The sequence below is a fragment of the Notothenia rossii genome (assembly GCF_949606895.1).
Source record: "Notothenia rossii genome assembly, chromosome: 2".
Lineage (NCBI taxonomy): Eukaryota > Metazoa > Chordata > Actinopteri > Perciformes > Nototheniidae > Notothenia > Notothenia rossii.
In genome coordinates, this window is record NC_136904.1 from 62,751,339 (window position 1) to 62,777,884 (window position 26,546).

General features: G+C 45.8%; 1 protein-coding gene and 1 long non-coding RNA gene across 2 annotated transcripts in view; one reads left to right on the top strand and one right to left on the bottom strand.

Moving 5' to 3' along the window:
* Positions 1-26,546, top strand: part of LOC307028307 — a 378,320-nt gene that overhangs the window by 74,185 nt on the left and 277,589 nt on the right. The gene's annotated exons all lie outside the window — the stretch shown is intronic.
* On the bottom strand, positions 77-26,470 carry efnb2a (ephrin-B2a). Its single transcript, XM_079662944.1, has 6 exons — positions 26,359-26,470; positions 25,675-26,234; positions 16,000-16,283; positions 7,422-7,514; positions 6,239-6,349; positions 77-3,983 (listed from the first exon to the last, which is right to left on the bottom strand). The coding sequence occupies exons 2-6, from the start codon at positions 25,785-25,787 to the stop codon at positions 3,577-3,579; spliced, it is 1,008 nt and encodes a 335-aa protein (XP_079519070.1). The 5' UTR covers positions 25,788-26,234; positions 26,359-26,470; the 3' UTR covers positions 77-3,576.

Below are 26,546 nucleotides of genomic sequence, written 5' to 3' on the forward strand. Positions count from 1 at the left end.
GTGACACAATAAAATATGGAAATTATTCATTCATGCAGTTTGAAGGCAACAAAGCAACACAGGCAGACAGCGCGTCCATAGGAAAAACATTTTATTGAAAAACATTTTCAGTTTGTAACAGACTGGTGGAATGTGTGTCATTTATCCTCACTTTGAACTTGTTTTAAATTGTCAATGTTAAAACCATTTTTTCCAGCCTGGCCATCTCATACTGCGAGGGGGGGGGTGGGTGGGCAGGGCTACAGCCACCCGGCAACCATGACATGACTAAAGAAAACCAGGGGGAGAACAAACAATGCAGATATAATACTGTGTTACTTACAAACTGGACTGAAGTTCATTCGTTAAAAAAACAAAAAAGGAAAAAAAAGAAACTAATTCAATAAATATTTATGGTACACACTTATGGCACAAATATGCAGCAGTCGGTTTGGCAACTTTTTCTCTCATTTTTTAAAAACCAAATTACCATGGAAACAGTGCAAAAGGGGAGGGAGTGGGGAGGACACAGGCTTTCCATCGAGCGCTAGCTAAAATACATAGCAAAAAATTCAAATTTTATACAAAACATCTTACTTTAAGAGTTTATAAAAATGTTTTTATTGGGTTCTGGTCAATATTTACATAAGCTATTTACCAAAAAAGTAGTATGCTCTGTTTTACTGAAGTGAATTCAATTTTTTCTATCGTTTTTTTTTCATTTACTTTCCTAAAAAGGTGAATAAGGCTATTGTAACAACCCAGGATCCATATACAATACAAACATTAATGTATTTACAGTTTCTTACCTACAGAAGTACGGTGCAAAATTACTGAGTCAAGTGACCAAGGGCTGACCATACGAGCAAGGCATTTTACAGAAGCCTGAGGTGCTTCTCCTAGCCTTTGTGCTAAGACTCTCACAGCATCGCTCCACGTTTCAGAACCGTCAGAACCAAACCTGCTCAACGCTGGGAGAGCGCTAGTCGAGGGGCAGCTAAGAAAAGGACGTCAGATTCAAATAAACTAATAAGATTGTCATATTCTGCCGCAGACAGATAGCAACTAAACAGCCATTTCTTTGTGTGTGTCTTTTTCATCTTTTTCTTAAATACCTGTTCGGGTGTGATATATATGCTTTTTTAATGGTTTCACAGTTTACCTTTGTACTACGGCACATCGTTAAAACAGAAAAGGTTCAAATAATAGGACAAAAAAATGCAGGAAATAAAAACTAACAGCAGGCTTGTGTGACGTACTTTGCTAGTTTTGTGTCATTTGTTTGTTGTTAAGAACACTTTCCATAGGTGGGTTTTTTTCTTCTTCTCAGAATCGATTAAAAAAATAAATAAGAATTGCATATTTGCAGATTTTGTGGCCTCTTAGAGGCACAAACCTCAGATCATACAAGGCTTGGCTTTTCGGTGAAATTTGATGTTCTTCATGAACAAATGGCGATGTGGATGATGGGCTGATGCATGCTCTGTGAAACTGCTTAAGTCACGATTATGATCCAAAGCCAAAGATAGTAATGAATGTGATGCACTGAAATATGGACATGCTCAACACGCGCACACACACATACACACATGCACATGGAGGTGTGTTTGAGGGGATTGGGTGTTCATGAGAATTATCCTTTGGGAGATGCTACACTGAGTGAGTGTGGCAGACACAGCTACTCTGCCCTTGTGTACACCAATGTGAGCTATTTTGGGTGAGTTAGCCCTGCCCCCCCCCTACCCTTGTCCTGTTTCCCAGGACCGAGAGCTCATGAAATACGGGACTCAGCGGGTCGAGAGATATAAAATAATCAAAAACCTAGATTGCATAATGTGCACTTATACCATAATATATTAACATGACTTCTTCCTCCTGTCCCTAACGCCTGACAACACCTGTGCTCTATGTGTCTATCGTAAATAAATTCTGCTTTTTATTTGACTTTTTTATGGTTTTTATTTCATCTTTCGTAATGTCCTTTTTTTAATGTACATCTATATTGTAAAAGAAAAATAAGAAAATCAAAAAGATCACAATATGGAAATGCTAATGGAGATTGAGAAACAGTGACGATGTAAGAAGATGTCCCTGTGCTTTTTTAATTTTTTAACAAGAATAGGAGAGCACCTGTCACCCTTGCTCATCATTGGACCCCGGGGGTAAACAGTACAGTACCTCGAGCTGTTTCAGCCAGCTTCGCTAACCTCAACTACATCTCAGGCCTCTTCTTCACCTCATGTGAAAAACGTCAGTAAGGCGGGTTTTGGATTTCTTATTGCCCCTAACACTTTCCCGTGTGAAAAGCCCAGGTTCTGGAGAAGATGAGGCGAGCCCTCACTAGTAAATCTGACGGGATACAGCTGCTCTCCCATCTCTAGCCATCACTGTGAATGCTGTGAAGAGTGGAGGTACCAGAAAGGGGTTAAAAGTGCTGCTCTATGTATACGAGAGGCCTCCACTCTTCCCAGAAGCCACCTGGGCAGACCTGACAGGCACCCATTAGCAAGAGGGCGCCTGTGTAATCCTCACTTTTCCTGCTCTGGCCACTCCTGGCCAACTGTTGGGTCACTTGTGTTTGAACGTTACACACGATTTGACAAGGGAAAAGAAAAACATCTCTCTATCCACATATGGAAACCAGATACGAACATAAACAAGATCAGTAAATGTTGACAGTACAATACAAAAGGGAATCTATTCCTCTTGCTTAAAACCTTCATCTAGGAGAAGTGACTTTCTGAAAAACATACGTGGGAATGAGGAGAAAATTGTGTAATCCACACTTAAACCCAAACAGTTCACTGGTGAGACAATGTGTCTGTGTGTGTGGGTGAATGTGTGTTTATGTGATGGTGAGCATGTGTGTGGCAGGGTGATTGGGTGATCTCCATGAGTCAGTCAGGAAAGTCCCGGAGAGGAATCGGGGTGAGAATCCTCGTCCGACTGCTGAACGCAAAGAGTCTCTCCGGCTAGTGGGCATTAAGGGAGGGCGGCCATTTTTGTGAGTTCATGGTCAGCCCGAATTCTCTGGCATCTCCTCCTCGCTTGTTTTTTGTCTCTTTTTCCAAGCAGTAGTCTCTCTTAAATGTGAGGTCAAAAATTCCTGCCAGTTAACCTTCCAATCCGTACATTCGTCCTTCTGTCCGAGAAAAAGCTGTGCATCCGTTTCACCTTCCGACCCCTCAACACTCAGTTCCTCTAAAATGCTGGCTGCAGTACACAAAACAAAACCGGGAGCAGCATCGAGGGAAAAAAAGAGATTTGTCCTCTATTTCCCAAGAGCCCCCAGAGAGCGGAGGCCGTGGCGGCAGGAGCCTTCTCTCCGGCTCCCTCCACCCGCCCCGTCAGCACCGACTGGGACCAAACCAGTGCCACAAGGTATCAGCAATAAAGAAAAAGTAGTGAAAAAACATCAGAGACGAGGAGGAGGACGAGGAGGACGAGGAGGACGAGGAGGAGGACGAGGAGGAGGACGAGGAGGAGGAGTCGACAGAGAGAGAAAGAGTGATTGCAGGCATGCCGGCGGTGCCAACTAAAAACCCGCTTTTCTGCCCGGGATTGTTCAAGTTCTTCTCTTGCTTTAAAAGTCCCGCCTCAGACCTTGTAGTAGATGTTGGCCGGACTCTGAGGCGGCATCTCCTGCACGATGTAGACCGGGTGGCCGTAGTCGCCGCTGACCTTCTCGTAGTGCGGGCAGAAGACGCTGTCAGCAGTCCTGAGAGGGATGATGATGTCACTGGGCTCCGAGCCGTTATTGTTCCCGCCCCCTCCGCCCCGTTTGGGCGTGGCCAGGGTGCTCAGAGACAGCGTGGTGGCGTGCTGCGGCGAGTGCTTGCGGTGCCGCCGCCGGTACTTGAGCAGCAGAAGGACCAGCATGATGATGATGATGATGAGGATGACGCTGCCCGAAGCAATGGCCACGAAGATGGCAGCGTCAGAGGCGATGCCGCTCGAGGACTTTCCGCCGCTGTCGTCGCCGGCGCCTTCTCTGGGTGCTACACCTGGGAAACAGAGGTGAGGAAGGGTGAATACAGGGAGGAAATGCATGTCACTTCTATAAACAAAACAGGAATCAGGGTGAACTCAAAAGTAGTTTGTATGCTATGCCATCAGACCGGTTTTCCTGGTTTTGCACTTGGCTGACTCACAACAACAAGCGACAAAAGTCAATAATAACAGACGCAAATTCACAACAGCTGTGTCCACTCAGAAGCGTTCATGCATCCACAAACACACACACACACACACACACACACACACACACACACACACACACACACACACACACACACACACACACACACACACACACACACACACACACACGATTGACAGACCTAGCTCCTGGTCGCATAAAAAAAAGAATTTGAGAGAAAATGTTTGGTAAGTTTGGAAGTAGGCATGATTTTTGCATTGATTTGGAAAAGTTCCAAAACTGTAATTTTGTATCAGCAGGTTTCAGATGATCGAATAAACTCTTCAGTTTGAGCTTACTGACTCCTTCTAACAAAAGGAATCTGTTTTCCACAGTCTTTCCCCAACTCTCCCTTTCATTCCTCACCATCTTTTCATCAGGCCACAGTAAAGGTGGCCGGCAGCAGCGTGGTTGAGAGTGAAGCCTTCCTATGGAGGGCTTTTGTATAAAGGTCACATTCGATCGGTGGCTATTCAAATTCAGGCGGTGAAGACTGCAACCTTGAAAGTAGGGTGAGCGCAGCCTGATAGGAGATACAATGGCTGAGATAGATACAGGCACTTAGATAAATTGCATTCTAAAAGGCATAAAAAGTAACTTCATTTTATAACTAGCAGCCTCAGAGGGACGAAAATAAGAGAGAAATATTTGAGCTCATCAGGGGACATCAATTATGGAAGCCGAGCTGGGCTCTTACTCCCTGCGATGGACATTCTGGTTCCCATCCAGCGCCTGGGGGGGCGGGTGATTTGGACCACGTTCCCCGGGCAGGCGGGATTACTGAGGCTCCCTGTCTGGTTCCTGCTCTCCTGAGGGCCTCAAAGTGCTTCTGCTGTGGTATATGGGGGGAGTGGATACATGATGGGAGGCAGCCCAACGCAGAGACCCTTCAGTTGTTTTACAAGGGGATTACGCTGCCTCAGAAGCACTGCCCATAGCACTCTGACGCCCATGTGCTTGGGATGGAGGGATGAGACATAAAAAAAGCAAGGCAGACGACGGGAAAAGGAGAGAGCAAGGTGCTGATGTCGGCAGAGAGCGCTGCCAGCATGGATTTAACAGGCAGGGAGGGGGCAGAGCTGCATGCTCCACGTCAGTCAGATTTGAGGTGATGCCACGCCCTTAGTGAGCCAGGAGAGAAGGCTGCTCATATAGGCAGGTTTACGGAGTAATGGACTATGTAATCAGCACAACAAACTGCATTCCCTTACAGTTACATACAAATTATGTAATCAGATTACTGTTCCATTTCCACAAATTGGGGATTACTAGCAGGATTACAATGTTAGTAAGAACTAAAAAGAGCATATAGTGTTTGTTGTAAAGGATAACATGTTATCTTTTCTCTATAAGCTCTGTTCTGTAGGCTAATTCTTTAAGTGTGAATATATACGTTCATTTGTTCTGTTATTATTCAGTAGGTGAAGCTATATGTTAATGTCTTCTCTAATATATTGCCGTTGCATTTGATATAGAGGAAGTAGCCCTCCCAAACCTACATATAGGTGTTTTTGTTCTTTTTTGTTTTGCCTTTCCTGTTTTTTATTTCTAATCACAGATCGCTGAGGAAATTGCCAGTCAGATTTGCTTCTCTGGAGATTTCTTACTGCAATATAATAGGCCGAGATAAGAGCGGTCTGCACGCTGTCTGAGTTGTGGTTGGCTGTAGAGACAAGCGTGCGTCTGTACTGAGAGCAGGTGGTTTAAAAAGATGGCAGACAGCGATCAGATCATTTTCCTGAAAATGTCACTTAAGCGGCGAGTTAAGGCTGGAACGGGGCCAGCAGGGAGATACCTTATAAGTCCTTGAGAGGCCGGAGATGCCTATCAGTTTTATGGGCAACATTCAATTACTGGCTGATGAATTGCTGACCTTTCTTTCCTTCACTTTCACATGCACACCTCAGTGACTCGCGCAGACACACACACACATGCTTACTTGGCGCTATCTGCTTTTAGTTAGACCAAACAAACGCACGCACTAAATGTCGAATAGTTTTGATAAGTCCTTCACTCAATTACCAATTTCCTGGGATTAAAGATTCATGTGTGGGATCTCACCTGGTTTTTCCAGCACTTCGTTGGGGTTGTAGGCCTCCTTGCCATCTGGGTTCTTGGGAGAGTAGGGTACTCTGGTGGGGCTGTCTTTGGGTGAAATAGGGTCAGAGGGATCTGAAATAAAAATAGATAAGAATTTAGTTTCATTTTAAGGTTGTTCTCAATCATGCAACTCCCAGGGAAACACAATAAAGGGAATTTTGTATGAACATATACAACAATATGTTCCTCCAAATGCTTCAACAGTGTACATTTATTTGACTAGATCCACTTAAAAACAAACAGTTTTTGTACATATGGCTCTTCACGACCCAGAAATGACTGTAATCGACTATTAAGAGTAGCTAATGGTTGTTTTTAGGTTCTGCAATGGGTCCATTTGCTTCTAAATGTATCTCAAATGTCCGTCAGTACCTCTGTTGTGCTTGTAGTGATGTGCAGACAGTCACGCTAAACGGAGGAGTAATTCCCTGAGCATCTGCTGTTAGAACCACAGCGATGAGCCCAAGCTCAATGGTACCGAAACCACACTAAGTAGAACATTACTTTTAATAAAGCCCCCGAATGGTAGGCAGCTCCTAACACAGGAGGCTCAGATATTGCTCAGCACCTGTTCTCTCCTTCCTCGGAGTGCAGCGGCCATTAATTCCCTGACCTTCAGCCACTCTCAGCAGCACTGGAGCTCGAGCTGACGACCGGCCAACCCCGAGATATAACCACTGTGGGTGGCAGCCGAGCAACTGAGTTATGAATATTATCGCTATAATAAAGAACAGTGTCCGACCTGGTGTGGGGCAAACTGTGCATGTGTGTGGGAGTCCCACATACAGGGTCATAACTCATGAGAATAACGCCTCTAAACTCAATTTGTGTGCAGAAAGCCTTCTAGTTAGAGCGTGTAGAACAGCAGATGCTTCTGGTGCTTGTGTGCATGCAGGCATACGCAATGTTGTGTGTGTGAGTGTGTTTGAGCGCATAAGGCTTCCGCTAGATTACATCTCCTGCCCCCTCGCAGCCCCAGGTGTCATGGAGACGATGGAGCTGTATGCTGCACAGCCTCCTATGACCTTATTAGGGCATTTTCAGAGTCTCGCACAGTTGTGCACAATGTACCGGCGCTGCATTGTGGCAGAATACGTAAGCCTGCAGGCACTCATGAACCGTAATTCAATAACACAATACTCACTTTGTCCCACTTTCATGATTATCTTCATGGACTTGGTCTTGCACACTCCCCCCTCCTGGTTGTCGATGCCCTCCATTGTGCCGTTAGATGTAGCTGCAGGAGGCAAAGAGAGAGAGGTTAGAGTGAGCTGTCACTGCCAGCATCTTGTACAGAGGCAGTGCGGGAGGAAATTGTGTTGCTATATATGCCTCAGTCTATCTCGGAAAAACAGCCATTTCCCAAAGACCACAGAGGCACTGAAAGCCTTCCTCCGAGGCAGGAAATGAGTCATATCCCCTTTAATGAGATCACAATTCACCTGTTCATCACCTCGGACGCGCTACTCCTCACGTCCCCAAAGTCAATTAGCTTGAGTAATTTTGACTGTCATACCTCTAACTGTGCTGATGGGCCTCATGAAGGAGGCAGTTAAGGGAGGTGAGGAGAGGGGACAGCGTCCATTTTGGCAAGCTGCAGGAAATTTGGCGGTGCGTCGTGCATTTGCGCTAACGACACTCCAGAGAGAGGTAGCCGCTCATTAAAGAACACACTTTTGGATTTTTAAAAGCCCCTCAAATGCTCAGATCTGAATGCCAAACTGGCTGCCAGGCTTAAAGAAGGAGAACCTGCTGACAACTGAAAAAATATATTAACAGGAGGGGATGAGGAATTGTTAAAAATAATAAGAAATAGGGCACTTTTCCAGGAAGGCGGTGAAATTAAGGGAGCAGAGGGAGGTGATAAATGCCTCAATAGCCCTTGGATGAAAATCGCTTAAAAGAGCTACAAAAGCACATAAACAGAGGAGAAAACAGCAGTGCTCCACTAAACACTGTGTTTAAGGGACAGGGGCAGATGTCGGGGGGGAATCTCGAGGGGGCTGCAGGACGGCCCACATGTGACAGGAGGAACGAAACGGGCCCGTTGAGCAGATGATGTGAAACTGCACTCTGATAAAAGAAATCTATACACTGAAAAAACTGAAATGTTGAATTGAATGAAATGTAGTAGGTCAACAGACCTCACATAACGGGATTAGATAAATGGAAGCATTGATGTTAAATATTAGGTTCAAGTTAAAAGTATTGCTTTCAACTAACCTAATACAGTTATTTGCCTTTTTCTGTTTCTTCAGTGTACTTGTTTCAAACTACAGATGTGGCCAACACACACCCCCCTGGAAAACTCAATCAGCTGCTTTAAATCCATTAGCTGCTGCTCTGCCTCTCTGCTTTGTATCTGTGCTGCCCCCAGAGGTTGCTGGGCAGAACTGCAGGGCACAGGGTGGGGGGAGGAGGAGGAGGGGGGGGGGCTTGTGGTCTATCAGGTCAGTAACACAGAGGCTAACGAGCTGCCAGGGCTTAGCAGCTTGGCTTTCCGCCAGCGCGCAGTGGCCCGCATTCACCATACTGACCCCCCCCCCCCCCCCCCCACCTCCTCCCCTCCCCTCTGCTTCCTCTCCAGTCTCTCCTCCTCTTTACCCTCCCAGAACAACACCCCATCATCCCCAGTTTCCACCTCTCCAGGGCGGCCATGCTTTCTTCCCTACACCCCCTTTACCCCTGCACATTTTTTCTTATTTCACAGAGGATTAAATTAAATTCTTGTAGATTGTATGGAGGGATTGTTACCGGCAAAGTTCAAACACATTCCATTTCAATTTCTTTATATGCCTCAGAACATCATTCTAATTCATAAGGTTATCTTTTTCAGTGTTTCAATTAGACACACTTTATTCTAGCGTTTTAGATGTTACCTTTTTTTAATTAATATACTGTTTAATTGTATGTTATGTTCCCCTTCGTTCTCCATCAAGGCAGGTGCTGGTGAAACTTGAAGATGGGCTTTCCTTTCTCCTCCTCCTCCTTCATGTTGTCCCCTTTCCTTTTTTCCTTTCCACCCAGCTACCAATAGTTTTGATCCGAAACCCCTTTGCTTCAATAAGATGGTGATGGGAGCGGACACAAAGAGCATGTTAACAAGGACTCCCTCCCTCCCTCCCTCCCTCGCCTCCTCTCTCCCCCTGTCTCCTTCTCTGGCTGACCTATGGCTTTTCAGTGGCGACCGAAAAGCACATTACAGACAAAGCTCCTTAAAGGCTTGTGCTCCTGTGCCCTGTGTGTTTGTGTGACGTGCGTGTGTTCATTTCATAACCCTGTTAGCACAACACACATGAAATTACCAATCCTGCAGGGTGTCATTAACCACCTCGACGATGTTTACTTTCCGGAGCGATCAGCGCGGCCACGGTGCGTTTGGGTTTGAGGCGTCGAGGTGCATGCACGCTCAAAAGCCTGAGAGGTCGGAGTTCACATGGCTGAGAACTAAACAGAAGGTGTGTTTATGTCTGTGGCGCCTCCTTCATTCCTGCCTTATTCTTTCCCTTTGGTCCCTATAAATCGCTTAACACATCCATCAACACTCACAACAGAAAAAAAGAAACATCTTCCTTGCCAAGATTTTTTTTAAACTACCCACTTGGCTGCAACATTTTCTTGACATTTAAGAGAAGCCAGAAAAAAATCCCTCAATCGGGAGTCATTTTAAATTCTCCTTCCCTTTACATGCAGTGTTAAACACACTCACTATGCCAAGGCTGCAGTCCCAGAAAGCCTGACTTGGATTTAAACAGAATGTGATTGTTGAATGGGCTCAGGCTGAATGACTTGGCCCTCCTCGGCCCAGCCAGACGAGGCCAGGCTGACAGACTAGCTGGCTAGAGTTAACCAGCTAATCCATAATGCTGGGGAACACGTTGGAGGAGGGGGGGTGGGTCATACAAGAACCTCACAAATGGATTTAGTCAACTAGCTGGCATTGCAGCATTTAGATAAGACTCACAGGGAGGGAGGGGGGGAGGGAGAGATGTGGGGGAGAAGGGGAAAAGGAGAAAAAATAGTGAGAAAGATTAACCCACTACTTCAGACTGTGACCTCCCAGAGAGAAACAATGAGAGAGAACATCGGATTTTCCTTCACTATGCTCTCCATCTCCACCGTGAGTTTCACAGTCTATCTTCTCACTAGGACGTAAATATGGGCGTTTTGGGGCCGAAGACGACACATGCTCCCATACACACAAACACATTAACGCACTAATGCAGGAGCAGACTCCGCAGCTGGGGAAAAAGGCCATCAGGAAAAATCACTCACCGCCTGTGACAAAGTACCGCTTGAGACCAAAGTGACAGCTTGAGTGGGTCCACTCCATATATACACATTTACCCAGCACTCTCGCACATACAACTTTAACCTCACACATTGTATGTAGCTTCAAATGGTAAAAGTGTGTCGAGGGAGTGTCCCCACTTTGAGCCAGCCTGTGTGTGTGTTACAGTCACCTGTGAAATTAGCACTAGCATAAATAAAAAAGCACGCTCAAACCCAGTGGCAAGCCGTGACTTTTATACCTAGGCCCTCTGACCCCCACCCTTTCCCTCAAAGAAAAAAAATGTATAACTAAAATATATATTTTTTAAATGTTTTTAAATATTATTTTGTGGAATATCTTAGGCCCTAGAGGGCCCTGACGGCTCACCACTGCTCAAACCACAATCCCACCCCTGCTCCGTAAACATACATCAAGTCAGTCCCCCCCACTCCCAACTGTCCTCACTCTCCTTAACTTAATTTATGCTACCTAACTTCATTTTCTACTGTTTATCAAATGAAGAGAGTGGAAAATAACCCTGCCTTCAAGGCATTCAATTGTGTGCTGCAATCCATATAAATATGCAGAGCTCCTGCTTTCTACTCATGTAACTAGCAAGATAATCCTACAGATAGCTGTGCTAGCATTTAGAGCTAGTTTCAGATTAGCAAAGGGTAGTTGAGCTAACATAGCACACATGAGGTTGTGTCTTTTTTTGTTCTTTGAAATAGTTAAGTATATGATTTAATTTGTGGTGGGACAACGTTATGACCTTTTTATGGCATTTTCACAAAGTTCAAATAGGAAATTATATCTCGTACAGTATCCATAGGCTTGTAAAGCTTGAAAAATAGACTTTGAAAGCGGGCTTCGCTTAAATTGCTCAATTCTGTGGGTTTAATTAATACACAATGAGCTTCTGCATAAAGACAATGCCTTTCCCCATAATGGAACAGAGCTGAGGCATGGCAACAAGAGACTGAAGAGGCAAGAGAGAGAGGAAGAGAGATAATGCACACAGCCAGAGAATTAGAGAATGATTGGATGGACAGAGTGAGGATGTTTCCCCAGAAAGAAAAGAGGAAGAGAAGAGACAAAGGCAGCTATGATCTAAACGCTGAGCATTAATTGCCATCCATCGTGTTGCTGCGGAGCTGTCGCCACAGCGCTGGGGTTATGGGCTGGTTAATACCCCTCACCACCGTGTGCCCTAATCACCCGTGACAGAGGCGCCTCCGCATTTCGGGACCCCGGTGACCCTCAGAAACAGGCCAGGGCAAAGCTGGGTCGCCCCGGATAATCAAAGCTGTCCAAAAACCACTAACCAACATTTAAAATCCATCATTTAAAAACACTTCACTCCATAATTTCAGCAGTGGTTACATTATGATTTAGCGCGTCTGAGAGTTTTTAGACACTTTTTTGAAGAGTATAATAATCCTGTCTCCCTTTATCATAATGATAACAAGGTCCCCAACAATCTAATACAGCCACCCTAGATGTATTGGGGTGAATTAAGAACGGATTGTCTGAATCAGACAAATCAGAAAATGCATTAAAGCACATTTTAAAATGGTATATTGATTTAATGAAAGGAATTTCCCTCTCACAGTATCACACGACAATCAGCAGGGAGTTGACGGGACTATTTTTCTGTTGTGACTGAGGCAAAGGCTGATTAAAATCTTGATGACATTTCCTCATGCATGTGTGCTCTGACTGTAAATTCAGCTCGTCCTTCGCCTGCCCTCTTTAGCTCGTCGTCTCTTCCTCTGCCCCCGTTCCCTTTGGCTCTGTTTCTCCTCTCTCTCGTTAGCTCTCTTTCGCTGTCGTCACTCTTTCTGCCCCCTTTCCCTCCTTATTTATTCCTCTCTCTTTTCCCCCTCCTCGACCCCTCTCTCTCTCTCCCTCTTTAGCTCATGTAATCATCCAGCTCACTACGTCCTCGCCTGCAGGCCGTGCTGCCGCAAACAATCACATCAAACTCATCTGCTCTCAACTGGAGCAGCATTGTGCTTTCAAAAAGGCACACCGAAGTACACACGCATGCACAAAATACACAAACGCGCCCACGTGTATGACAGTAACAGAAATCTGCAGATATACAGCTTTGCACGCAAACTCACAATATGCAGTTTGCAAAGCCACACACACACACACACACACACACTTACACATGTATCCGTCTTTTTCTTGCCCGTCTGTCTTCTCTTCATGATAGTACAGGAAGAGACAGGCAAGTAGTGAGGCCTGATTGCTTCAATGGATGGGTCTGATGTGTGTGTGTGTGTGTGTGTGTGTGTGTGTGTGTGTGTGTGTGTGTGTGTGTGTGTGTGTGTGTGTGTGTGTGTGTGTGTGTGTGTGTGTGTGTGTGTGTGTGTGTGTGTGTGTGTGTGTGTGTGTGTGTGTGTGTGTGTGTGTGTGTGTGTGTGTGTGTGGGGGGGGGGGGGGGTTGAAATACTCGTCTAATCTAGGTCTAGCCTTGGCACAATACTCAATGCAAGGCAGCGCTAATCCAATTGGTTAAGACTCAGATCCGTAGCATTGATGTGGGGGCCTTGGCCATTGTGAGAAGTAATGGAGGATTAAACGCCGGTTAATTAATTACGTATCGAGTGCTCACTCCAAAAGACTAATGAATTCCTCGCCGTGAACTTTCTGAGGCTGTGTCACACTGATGGATCTTGGACAGGACTACTGGAGGGGGGGTCGGACAAATACGCACACACACACACACACAGAAGATGGAGATGCTTTGAGGTGGAGCTGCACGGGGCAAATCAGGCAAATATGTATCTTGTATTCCCTTCTGCCACGGAGACACACGCAGTTATAGGCAGAGATTCACACATTGGCTCACTGCAAGGTAGAAACAACCACTATCAGACTGATTCCACACACACACACCTCTGCACATTCCTCTCATTCTCTCTTTTTGTTGTGTGTGTTTGTGCTTTACTGCTGCTGTTTGCCCATGCAAAGCTGGAGCTTCACCAAGTGGCCGATTCAACACAAAAAGGCAACATAGGCCACAATGCAGCTGCAGAGGGCTGTTCAAAAGCTGCAGAGCTGGAGCCAGAGCTGGAGCCAGAGCTGGAGCCAGACCTGGAGCCAGAGCTGGAGCCAGAGCTGGAGCCAGAGCTGGAGCCAGAGCTGGAGCCAGAGCTGGAGCCAGACCTGGAGCCAGAGCTGGAGCCAGAGCTAGCCAAAGAGAGGCAATTAATAGCAAAACGTGACATATGCCGATGGAGAAACAGCTCCCTCTCCCCTCTTTGGGCTACACATTAGCATTTTGGGTAGATGTGAAGGAAGGCGGGATGACGGAGAGGGGGGTGTGAATGTCGACGGAAAAGGGAATTTGCAAGAAGTGCAACATTTGAATTTTCCGACCCTTCTTTTAAAGTTCCGAATTGAACTTTCGCACAGCTCTTTCTGTTCCAACGTGTCGACTCGGCATGTTGATGGAGATGAGAGGTTTTCAACGTAAGGCGCTTGGAAATTGAATATGCTGGTCTGCTAAAGCTGTGCCACAGAGAGAAATAGCTTCAATAGCTTCTATGGATGTACCGCTACAGCTGTGTGTGCAAAGAGACGCTGCTCCATCTCCAGCCTCCTGAGGAACAGTGTGTTATCAGTGTGTGTTTGCCCTCACCCATGCACCCAGCACATGCACCCCTAAATGTACCCGTGCTGCTCTTTCTTAGACATGTTCTTCATTAACCCGAACTTAACCCTGACTTCTGAATGCGATCCACCACAGTGTGACCACGTTCAGCCGCAGGAGCGCAGGCAGAGCTCCGGGAGAACCAGAGAGAGTAAACAGCAGCTCATCAATAATTAACTGCAGCTTTTGGGAGGGAGAGGAGCGGAGGGCGATGGTGTCTGGCTACGAAGCCTTTGTAGTCCTAGCACACACACACACACACACACACACACACACACACACACACACACACACACACACACACACACACACACACACACACACACACACACACACACACACACACACACACACACACACACACACACACACAAACCACATCTGATGGTTTGTCAGGCTCCTGTGTATGTGGATGCATGTGCTTGCTTGCTTGCACAGGTCTGTTTAGTCCCATATATTCTTTATTTTCCATCTAAATTCAATGTGAGCCTTTGTAAAGCAATCAGCCGCACTGCTCCAACATAGCTACCCGTCTTACCTGCAAGACCACACAAGCAGCTGTTAGACTCTTACACAGCAGGAGCAGCCCCCCCATGCAAATATCCTGCAGCTATGACACATTGGTGACAGAGCAGCCACTTTTGCTTTTGTAGTTTGAAACTGACTGAGGTCGGACTGAATGAGAATAATGCGTCTGTGGTTTCTCTAACAGCTGTTTGACTGACCTCTCTGTGGGACTTCTGTGGAGCTCAGAGGAACATTACATTCACAGGAGTCTGCTTCTGCGGACGGTTTAAAGTGGGACATATAGCGTACAATACAATTACCTTGTGCATTTGTTTTGCTGAATTCAACTTCCTCTTCCCACAGACTGTTTGGAGTCAGTATTTCCTGCTCCTCTTTCCTCCTCCCTCAATTCCCTTTTCTTCCCCTCTTCCTTCTCCTCACTCAAAAAGATGGCCTTCTCCTACTGTGACAGCTCACAGATGGCCGTGGCAGAGCCTCACAGATGGTCCTATCTGCGGTACACCCCCTATCAGCGCCACACAGATGGTTTAGTCCACCTCCCATGTTTCAAACCAGGGGGCCGTCGCTAAAATCCGATCAGAACTTCCTACCAGGGCGACGTTAGTACATCACAGGCAATCAGCCGCACCTGCACCATGACAGAGTGAGCGCTGCGGTCTGAGCGTGTTAAACATTCACATTCTGACAGGCAACGTTTTTCCTACAACTTGGAAGGGTCTGGCTTTAATATTCCCATTGTCTATTTGGATCTTTCTCCAGGCTTGATTTGTACCAGAAGCAAATTCCATAAGGAAAATCTTTAAGAAGAACATAATTCCTTTGAATGGACTTTGAGCATACGTTGAAATGGACCTAAAATGTTTACTTATGTGCTCAATAAAAAAAAGATTGTAATCATACAGGATAGCTTCTATCTGCCAATTAAGCATTGGCGACTTCCCCTCAACCCAAGACTCATGTACTTCAGTTTACTTCCTGTAAATCTCAGTGTCCATCAACCACAGAGACTGATCAAACTGATCAAACACCTGATGCTACAAAACTGAGTGTTGAAAGGATTACACCCAGAATAATGTCCCACCCTGTCTTTGACCAGTTATCCACCAGAAACAGAAAACCCCACAACAAAGTCCACCATAAATTCAGTGCGTCACTAACACCGGGTTCTTCGACCTTGCCGAACTGCTCCAGGCTGTTTTCCCCTTCAATTATGCAAAGCCTAATTTATTGCCCCCTCAGGCAGAGACATGTACTTACAGATGATGTAGTAGTCCTTCCCTCTGAAGAACTCCAGGCCCCACAGGTTGGGGCTGAACTCCTGGAACTTGAGGGTGAACTTGACGTCCTGGTCGGGCTTGACACAGTTGAGGAGTGGCGTGTCGGCCTTGGTGATGGTGCAGCTATCCTGCTGGTCCCGGGGCACCATGTATACCTTGAAATACTCCACGGCATCATTCATCCCGGCTTCCGAACGGGGGCACACAATGTCCAACTTATCCCCGATCTGGGGGTACAGCACCACGCCTTGGCTCGGCACAAATCTGAAAGGAGAGGAGGGAAAGAGGATATTAGCAGGCTGCAGAGAAACTGATGATAACTCATCCATTATGCATTGCTGATTGGAGTGTTTGCCATTGAGCCTCTCTCCATATCTTTCAACAAAAAAGAGAAGTCAGCTTAATTATTGATGTGGTAATTACTGATTGGATCCATTAATTTTAGATGATGACGGATAATGGTGGTATGTGTGTATATGTGTGCATGCGGTGCAAAGTGACCCCGTATCTGAGGATGAAATCACAGCTTTTTCTTCAGCATTGTGACAGCGACGGAATAATGAACTGGATAAATGAGGAGAAGGCTTCCCGGATGCCAGGGAAAAGGCAGAAACGGCAGAAACAAAACAGAAAATTAAAAATCCCGGACTGGGTGAGGCAACATCATAAACAGGAAGAGCTGCAGAAACACACTTGGACTGCAGGGCTTTGTTTGGGAGTGCAGTTGTATTTCCCTAAATTCTTCCCAAAAGTAAAATAATGTCGCCATTTAGTCTCCGAGCGCTGAGAGCCCCCGCAGCATGATTGCACACACACTCACACACACACACTCACAGTTGGAACTCCAGTTGGAGGTGAAACCTTGTATTTATCTGCTAAACCAATTTGCCCCCACGCTTGAATACAATTTGAAGTGTTAACTGTGGAGGCCCTGGAGGCTTTTTAGAGCTGCAAGTAAATAGACAGGAATGCATTGCACATACTGACTACTGAAGATGATGGGGATGTCTATGGGAACCATTTTGGCTTATTGTGTCGATTCCATGTATGTGTCTGGTGGGGGAGAAGAAGAAATCACCCCATTGAACAATTAACTGATCAATCAAAAATGATATTGGGCAGATTTATAAACAGTAAAAGTATTTAAAAGTTTCACCTATATTGTCCGTTCCTTGGTTCTATAGCTAACCAAGGCTTGTTTTGTCTGAAAAACCGTTCAACTCTATGTTTACAATTGTATAAAGGAGAGAACATCATCAACTCGTCACATTTGAGCGGGTGGAATCAGCAGAGGTTTGACATAATGCTTGATAAATGACCCTTAATTATTTACAAGTTGTACCTTCTGATAATTGATGAGGTTTGTTTATTTATTTCCCTCACAAATCTCCATCCAGCCATACATAAACACATACTGTAAAACAAATGTTTAAGTGTGGGCTGCCTGGCACCTCTAACTGGCTTCTTTTCCTGGAATAAACCACATTAGAGCCTATAAGATCCTCTCATTACAAAAGCAATGAGACTGAAAACAGCACACTCTCCTGCTCTGCAGCGTGAGGCTTTTACTCGCTTCTTTTTTTTTCTGACTACAAAGAGAGCCACCGCAGGGCGGCAGCGAGCCTCTACACAGGGGACGGGTGGCAAGGCACAGTCGATTCATAATTAACAAAGACCACTAAATGAAATAGCGGGGTGGGGGGGGGGGGGGATCCAACGCATAATCGTTTTTATATATATATAAACAAGCCTGGGATGCTAGCTATGACAGAAGCATGTTTTTTCTCTCATCTCTGTCACACACTCTTTCAAATGATACAGTCACACATTATTTCTCCTTCCTCCTGCAACAGCATGCATCATCTTCCTTGCTTCCGGCTTGAGCTCGTGCACGAGTTGGTTACACACACACGCGCAAGCTAACAACGTGCAAGCGCGGCGGCTAACTAGGCCGAGTGAATATTTTCTGCCCCCTGGGGACACACTCAGAGGTGGCACCGTGTGTCCAGTGACGGACCCAGAGATGGGGAATGTATGTTCATGCATCGCAGCGCCATCTGGCATCGTCTTATCATGAGAGTGTGCGTGGAAGCGGGGGCGAGAACTAGAGCCCAGAGAGAGGAAAGGTCCTTAGCAAAGCCTAAGGGGGGGCTTCACTTCTATGCACACACTGTGGAGCTGAAGGTGTGTGCATTAACCTTGTGTGTACGTGTGAGCACGACTGCAGGCAATCACTCACGTGTGCTAGTGTGTGTTTATACAGCGGTGAAAGCATGCGTGTGTGTGTGTGCAAGTTAGCGTGAGTGTGTAGCACATCACGTGGTGGTCATTATTTATCCAGCGAGGTTAATCTAAAAGTGCTTCAGTACTCGGTAATGACAACACAACAGCAGATCTCTATCCTCCTTTATCGCCCTTTCCCATCATGCTTTGCACATCAGGATCCATGTGTGTCACAGTCCTGAGCGTTCAGGTGATTATGTAAGAAGTGATACCTGAGTGAAGTAGGAAAATGTATATCATACAAACATGTTATTTATGTAAAAAGTAACTGTAAGTGGGGTTTCTTTTTTTTTTAAAAGCACAATATTTTGAAGTAGAAACTACGATGTAGCAGAAAATGTAAAGTACCTCAAAATTGTACTTAAGTACAGTAGCCTACTTGTGTATGCACGTCTTAGTTAGACTCCATCACTGTGCATGATTCATCTGTGTTATTGTTCTCCTTTATTAGAATAATAACCTGTTTGTTTGCCGGACAAACTAAATTAGGGGTTTTATCATTAGTTACAATACTGATTATGTTGGTACACTATTTTATATAAAGAATTATTTTCAACTCCCTAAAAGAGAAAATATTTTAAACTTAAAAAGTTCAAATGTGACACACGCCCAGGCCAACACCTTCTGTGCAAGCAAACATAGTGAACAAGTGAGTCATCAATAATCTTTCCCATGACACATTTCACCAACACCTTCCTGACAATACCAGGGAACTGCTGCTCTGCTAGCATGCATGCTATCACTGCTACAAGTGGTCGACTAATTCAAAAACATGACGAAGTGGACACAAAGCTAACACACCAGCCTAGCTGCATGACACACCCACACAAAAACAACACAGGGAGATTTCCTGTCAGAACAACCGATACGGTATCATAATGGCTCTCTCCTGTTCTTTTCAAAACTGAGATCTACCTTAGCCAGGGGGGGGGGGGGGGGGGGGACAAGAGCATCCTCTCTATTACACTCCTGTGTGTAAGCCAGCTGATTTACAGAGCTAATAATGAGAGCATTCAATAACTGCTGACAAAGACCAATACAACCGTTTGAGTGGGGTTTTAAAGAGGAGCTGCCAGGAGGCTGATTGAGGGCAAATATGAGCTATGCTGGATGGTCTCAGAGAAAACCCAGAGACATGGAGAATGTCCCGTTGGACCCTCATTCATCACCCCTCCCCCTGCCCTGCGCTGTGCGAGGACACCTGGCCGATGGCACCATCAGAAGCTAACAGCAGGTACACAAGGTCATGCTGTACATACTGCAGATAGCAGGGAGGGGCAGGAAACATATAGGAACCTGACCCCCTATCTCCTGATTGTTAAGGTCTGCCATTACACAGCAGTGTCTTTAAACACTGTTGGGAACTGGTTAACTACAACTAGCACACATATTGATAGACTATAGGTAGAATACAATGAAAGCCTATAAAACTCTCGTACTTTAAAACAGTCCGTCAGTCCAACATCAACTAAATCCAAATAAATGGTTAGATAGTGAAAATTGAATTAAATGTCCTGCCCCCCGCCCCCAAACCCCCCCCGCCCCCACCCAGCTCCACCTCTGACCCCACCAGCCACAGGTGCCTCTCTCCTCTCAACCTCCGTCAGAAATAAAGGCTTTTATACTATTGAGAGGCTTTTCATAATGAAACGGCAAAATCAGACAGCTGCAATTTTCTCCGAACAAAAAGCCCTCGCAGCTTTTCTTGGAATGGGCTCTTAAAAGCATGGACTGTGATTGCTCTTTAGTGGAGGTCCATGGCTGCCTTTGTGAACATGACTTTCACATTCACATGGATAATATTATCTTTTGTGAAATATGGAGCTGTGCATTTCAGGTTCCAGGATACTTTAAAACCATGTAAGAAGTGAAATGCCAAGCCTGAGACACAGGTGCAGAGTCCTGCAGCCCTCTCCACCTTCAACTGTCTGTTCTAGTGTGTGTGTGTGTGTGTGTGTGTGTGTGTGTGTGTGTGTGTGTGTGTGTGTGTGTGTGTGTGTGTGTGTGTGTGTGTGTGTGTGTGTGTGTGTGTGTGTGTGTGTGTGTGTGTGTGTGTGTGTGTGTGTGTGTGTGTGTGTGTGTTTGGGGCAAAGGAAAGAAGCAGCAGGAGGACTGTACTCCTACTTCCTGAGGTTATTACCGCTGCAGTCAAAAAGACAACAACAAGTAAAGTTAAATCTCTCCTTCCTTCTCTCTCTCTGTCCCCCCCCCCCCCCCCCCCCGTCTCTCAAACAGCCTTTTTTATTTAGACCGCTCCTAGGATTTGTGGCAAAACAGCCGCGGTGGTCTCCCCCAGTTATGAGAAGACAAAGTAATATGATTGAGGTGTATGTGGGGGGGGGGGGGGGGTATTTTACTACAGATCAAGAGCAACTGTTTGACTCGGAATCCCAGCTGCAACGCAAGGACTCATTAAGGCGGCAGACAAAGAGGCCGAGTGAGGGTTAATCCAGCCGCCATTCTTCACAGCGTCCCGGCTTTCGCCCTCTGTCGGCCGAGGGGGGGACGAGGGTCTTTTAGGACGCCTGTCGCCCCTGTCGCCCCCCCTCTCCTTGCCCTCTCTCTGGTTCTGTCTCGCTACCTTTCATCCAGTAATCCAGGCCTATGGGTTCTGAGCAGGCCTAGACATAATTACCCTGGCCGCCCCCAGGGCCCGACACTATCTCCCCTCTCTTTCATATTCCTTCACTTCCTGTTCTTTTTATTACACAATCTTAATCATCACTGGACAGGAATCATTATACAAAAGCCACCTCTGTCCCCCCGGATGTGCAGGATTTCACTTTGACTCACTGAAGAAACTGACTTTAATGAAATGTATTATGACGTCAAATGTCATGTATTAGGTCAACTGAAAGCAATAATATTAAGTTGAACCTAATATTTGTTTTTTAAACTTAATATTAATGCTAATACAGTTGTGTGAAATCTGTTGACAATATATTTATTAAAGTTCACTGCTGCTTCCATTTGACCTCTCCGCCTGATCGATGAGGCTAAATTAAAGCAACTGATCCTTCTATCTCTGAAAAAAGGAAGACAGGAAAAATCAGAGCGACTGTGGCTTTGGAGAGGAGGGGTAGTTTGAGGAAGAGGGGGGCGGCGACATTACATTCAGCACAAGGCCTCGTCAGTCATTCATGATGGACCTGCATCTCGATGCATCCCCCCCCCCCACCACCGCACAGCCCCCCTGTGCATTCACAAATAGGACCCACAGAGGTGCCCCCGTCACTGCCCGGTCACAAAGGGCCTTTGGGGGCTTCTATGTAATCTCTTAATGAACTGCAGTGGAGGAGAGGGAGCGCTCCTTTTTACATAAACCATGTAAAGCAGGCCTCGCTTTTGTTTCTCCCTCCCAACTACAACATGGATTACCACGAGAAGGAGGTGTGTGTGTGTGTGTTTGTGTGTGTGTGTGTGTGTGTGTGTGTGTGTGTGTGTGTGTGTGTGTGTGTGTGTGTGTGTGTGTGTGTGTGTGTGTGTGTGTGTGTGTGTGTGTGTGTGTGTGTGTGTGTGTGTGTGTGTGTGTGTGTGTGTGTGTGTGTGTGGGAGATTCAGAAAGGTGGAGGGAGGTGGTGGTGGGGTCATTGTTTTTTTTCGTAGTAGTAGGTTCATGCACAAGGGCAATAAAGTAGTAAGGCGCAAACAACAATAAGGTTTAATCGACACAGCCGTGGGCCCCGTGGTGGGTTTTATCTTCCACACACACTTAGTACACACAGTGTGTTAGAGAGCCTGGCTGTTTCTTTATCCTCTCCCCCAGCCTACACACACAAAGGCATTAGACTGGCCCGCAGCCTTCACATTTCTAACATTCATCCTTCCTTGAATAGTCAAAAAGGAGACGAGGAGACGAGCTGGAGGAACGCGCAGAGGTTCTGGAGCGTTTTGCTGACCTGCTGCAGAAACATATTCACGCACGGGGGTTCTCTGTTACCAGGGGGGAGTGGGCGACACACAGGCAGGCATGAGGACTTTCAACAAGCAGTGAAAAGGGGATGATACACTCAGGGAAGTTATTCATCACACTGTAGCTGTGTGGAAAATGAGCGGCATCTTACTCTGAAACTTTAACTAACTTTCTTACTTTTTCTAATGCAGGGGCGCAAAGTGTAAAAATACATTAACTGCAATTTTCACAACTTTTCATGTATACATTGTATTTACAAGGCAGGGGGATAACTTAACCTTCTATAGTTCCTACTTTAGTTATGGTGGTGTGTCAGTTCAGATGGCCAGGAGGATTACTACACAGCTGTGGAAATGAATGTAAAACATCACATTCAAAGTTTTGATCATATCCAGATACCGGTGACTAAATGTGTTGTACCTTTGTAAATACAATGTGATCTAGAAGTTGTAATGTACATGTGTAAATAATAAACTGAGGCATAAAAATGTTGAATTTCCACACATTTTCTTAAGAAATGTCAGGTTGCTCATAACGTTTGCTAGAAAAAAAGTTCATTAAAAGTGAACATTTTCAGAATGTACTTTTTTGCACTAAAACAAAGGGAAGAATTTAGAGTTGTGGTTATTTAAAGGATATTGTGCTATGATTTTACTGTTCCAGCCAACTTGAGATCAAATTAGGCTGAATATGGCCCCTGAACTCAAATGAGTTTGACACCTGTTCTAATGAGTAATAATATAACAACTTTATATGAAATGTCCCAAATATGTTGAGAAAAAGCTGAGTTGTATTGCATCCAGAGCACTTGAACTACCAACTGAAGCTATTGTCCCCCCTGTGCCGTGCTCCAACCCAGTGTTAGCTCCACAGGAAGAGGTGAGTCGTCAAACAATGATATCACTCTCTGGCCTTTTACCTCTGAACTCCTCACCCACCCAGACAGAACGCAAAGAATGCGCACAGGCACACACTAATTCCGTGGAATGCCCTCTGCATTGGTGGCAGCCCGGGGCCTGAATACTTTCCCCGAGGCTGGACCATGTTCCCCTTTTGGGTTCTGTCCTCCTTTTACGAAATCAAGAGTGAAATGACACAAGAGCTGCAGCTCCAACATGGAGAAGTTCTCTAAAAGCACAAAATGAGTTGATCCCTATAGAGAAAACAACCTTTGCCAGGAAGCAAAAAACACATAGCATGACATTTAAAAAAGCACATTTGCTGTGAACTACTTTGCATTGGCTTCACACTGAGATCTCTCGACACGTCGGATTCAAGCAAATGTTTCCTGCTGAAATCAATGTGGGGTGTTTTGTCTCACTGTCTCTCTAATAAGGCCAAATGGTCATCAAATGGCTCTACAGCACAACAAAGAACTCACTGCACACGGCAGCACAGGGCCATTTGGGCTGAAATATATGTAGTGAAAACCAAAACCGATATTAACCTTTAAAACCTGCCTGTCTGTCTAACAATGAGATCAAGTATGAGTGCGTCACCGATGAGATTCAGACACGGCGGGACACAGATGGCTGAGGCAGTCAAGAGGCTAGAAGGCCGGGTGCTTCATGCAGAACACAGATCAGTGTGTCCCGCAGACCCTCCACTCAAATACATGGCGCAGACGTGGCCCCAGTGCACACAAGTTAGCGTTTATTTCCAGCAGTCAGCCTGCAGGCCATGCAACAATAGACACCTGTTAGACGATCATAACGTCTCCATTGTGTGCATTTCTGAGAAGGGAAGCAGAGAGGGGCTTTCTGGGCTGCATCGTAGCCAAAAGCTGAATTATTGAGCGAGTTGGAGTTTAGCCGTGACGAAACGGCCACAAAGAGGGGCGCCCCCCGCCGGGCTGAGAGCAGGGGTGTAGAGGAGGAGAAAAACACCTTTTTACTCGAATAAAAGACTTTAACCGCCTCTCTGGGCCTGTTGGAATATTCAGGAGGCACATGGAGTGTTTAGATTATTTTAGATTGGGGAACAGGCGGGGAATAAGTGGAGCCCGTGTTTGTTTGCTTTAATTCATATTAATCTACACAGTAATGGTCATAGCTAATGCACCATTTTCTGAATATATACTCACAAGTGTATGAGACATCCTGAAATGTCAAACCCGACACTTCTAAATGCAGGATTCTGACCGACAGTGAGAATGTCTGGATGTATAGAGCCATAAGAATGCGCACGGTGGTATATTAAAAGGTTGTGCGTCACCTTACCAGTATAATATACTTTGCTCAATTCATCATTTAATTGTACCCACACAACGTGTTGGACACCGTCACCAGAGCTCCAGAGGCCCGGCGGGGCGCCCCGGCTGCTCCATGAAGCCTCCACCCGTCACGTAAAGCACAACGAGGACCCATTCCTCTCCAATCTCATATATAAATTATCTTCAATACTGGGGATAAAAATGATATCCAATATTTTATCCAGTGGAAACTCAACCGCATGAATAAACAGGCCTGCTAATGAGCTCAGTGCAGCTTCAAAGCTTTGCTATTTTTAATTGATTCAGACCTGTTACAGTCAGATATGAATCATAGTAGTCCAAGTTGTTATTGACCGAGGAAGCGATGCGTAAAGTTACCTTAAAAATTAATTTTCTTAAAACTATTAAAATCCAAAAAACAAATATAAAGAAATATGCCAATAAACAAAGAATAACCGATGGATCGCACACACTACCGAGCCGTGTGTGTGTGTGTGTGTGTGTGTGTGTGTGTGTGTGTGTGTGTGTGTGTGTGTGTGTGTGTGTGTGTGTGTGTGTGTGTGTGTGTGCGCGCGCGCGTGTGTGTGTGTGCGCTGCCTCCATTACGCGCGACCGAGCGGGCCCTGTCCACTGCGCGTAAATATTCCCACACAGTAAATCTACCAGATTAGATGTAACGCCATACTCAGAGCTAAATACAGTTTTCTTTATCTTGACAGGCGTTTAGGGTGATGTGTTTATCATGTAGGGTAAAGCGTGTCTTAGTATCCTAACCCCGATGCCTCTCGGAATACAAACTCCGGAGTGAAGCTGCAGAGCGGGCACGGATCGATGTGAGATGTTTTACAGATCATTAAGGTTCTGTGGGAAACTCGGCATACTCACGACCCACTATAAACTGTTTTTATTTCTGACAAAAAAAATGTAATCGAGTCTCGATTTCAACAGATAGTTGTCGTGGAAAAGTATTGTGAGGATAAGAGGCAAATAATCATTTACATTTAAAATCACGCTCCTATGAGAGCTCTTTGTTTCACTTAATGTATGCTGAATGTAAGAGTGGCTTATGTTTAACTACCCCATGTTAACTCGTGCTATTTTACCCATATAGGCAATTGGTGGCGGGGAAAGCAACATTCAATTGCAAGATTTTTCAACTGAGTCTGGCACGAAATGCGCCGACACACGGGAGAGCGCTCGGCACCGCGGGGGCCAGCAGCAGCTCGCGCGGCTTGTGTTCCACTTACTTGGTATTTGTTGTGTTCCAGTAGATGGACTCCAGGATGATCGCCCGGCACAAGTCCACTTTGAAGGCAATAAACAAAACTCCGAAATAATATCTCCACATCGAGTCCCCCATGGTTAGCCTGCGCGCACAATCCTTGTCGAATATGTCCACAAAAAACAAATCAAGCGCTCCAGAAAAAAAGGCTGACCGTGGCAATTTCTTCAGCTTATATCCCGATTCAGAGATGCGCAAATCCAGATCAGAGCATCTCCAGAGGAGCTCCAAAAAGCAAAGGCGCACGGCAGTAGTTCATTCAGCGGCAGCGGGTGTATATTCTCCCCTGTTCAGAGCGCACACTTCTCCGCGCTGTTATACATCCCTCACAGAGAAAAAAAAGTAGTGGGCCAGGCGGCAGATGGAAATCAATAAAAATATAAATCCCCCTGCGTAATAGTCCAGCAGTGCACGCCAAAATCCAAATCAGCAGCAGAGAAAATGACAGAGAGGCTGGGGCTGGAATGGAGAGATATTCCCCTTCAGATGCTGCTGCTGGTGGTGGTGGTGGTGGTGAGCTACAAACTGTGGGTGACAGCAGCAGAAAAATGAGAAGGGCAAAACTATGAGGTCGGATGGTCAAAATGAAAAAAATGGTAAAATATGAGAATGAAAGAAATCAAAGGAGCTGTAATGGAAGTTCTCATACTAGAGGTTCCCCCAACAAGTGCCGCGGCTCGGTCCTGCAGATATCGTCCTCAACACGGCCGCACACAGCGTAGCGATGATGCCTTAGTGCTGCTCCGAAACCTGGATGGAAAGTAACTGCGAGCTGCCGAGACTGGGAATATTTGGTGGAGCAGGCCCCGCCCCCCGCCGGAGCTGATTGGTCCCAAC

Excerpts from the sequence above, each read along its gene's own strand:
- efnb2a (XM_079662944.1), bottom strand. The coding sequence starts at position 25,787 with ATGGGGGACTCGATGTGGAGATATTATTTCGGAGTTTTGTTTATTGCC. Across the intron at positions 16,284-25,674 it reads TGGAACACAACAAATACCAA|ATTTGTGCCGAGCCAAGGCG; the intron begins GTAAGTGGAACA and ends CTCTCCTTTCAG. Across the intron at positions 7,515-15,999 it reads GAAGGACTACTACATCATCT|CTACATCTAACGGCACAATG; the intron begins GTAAGTACATGT and ends TGCCTCCTGCAG.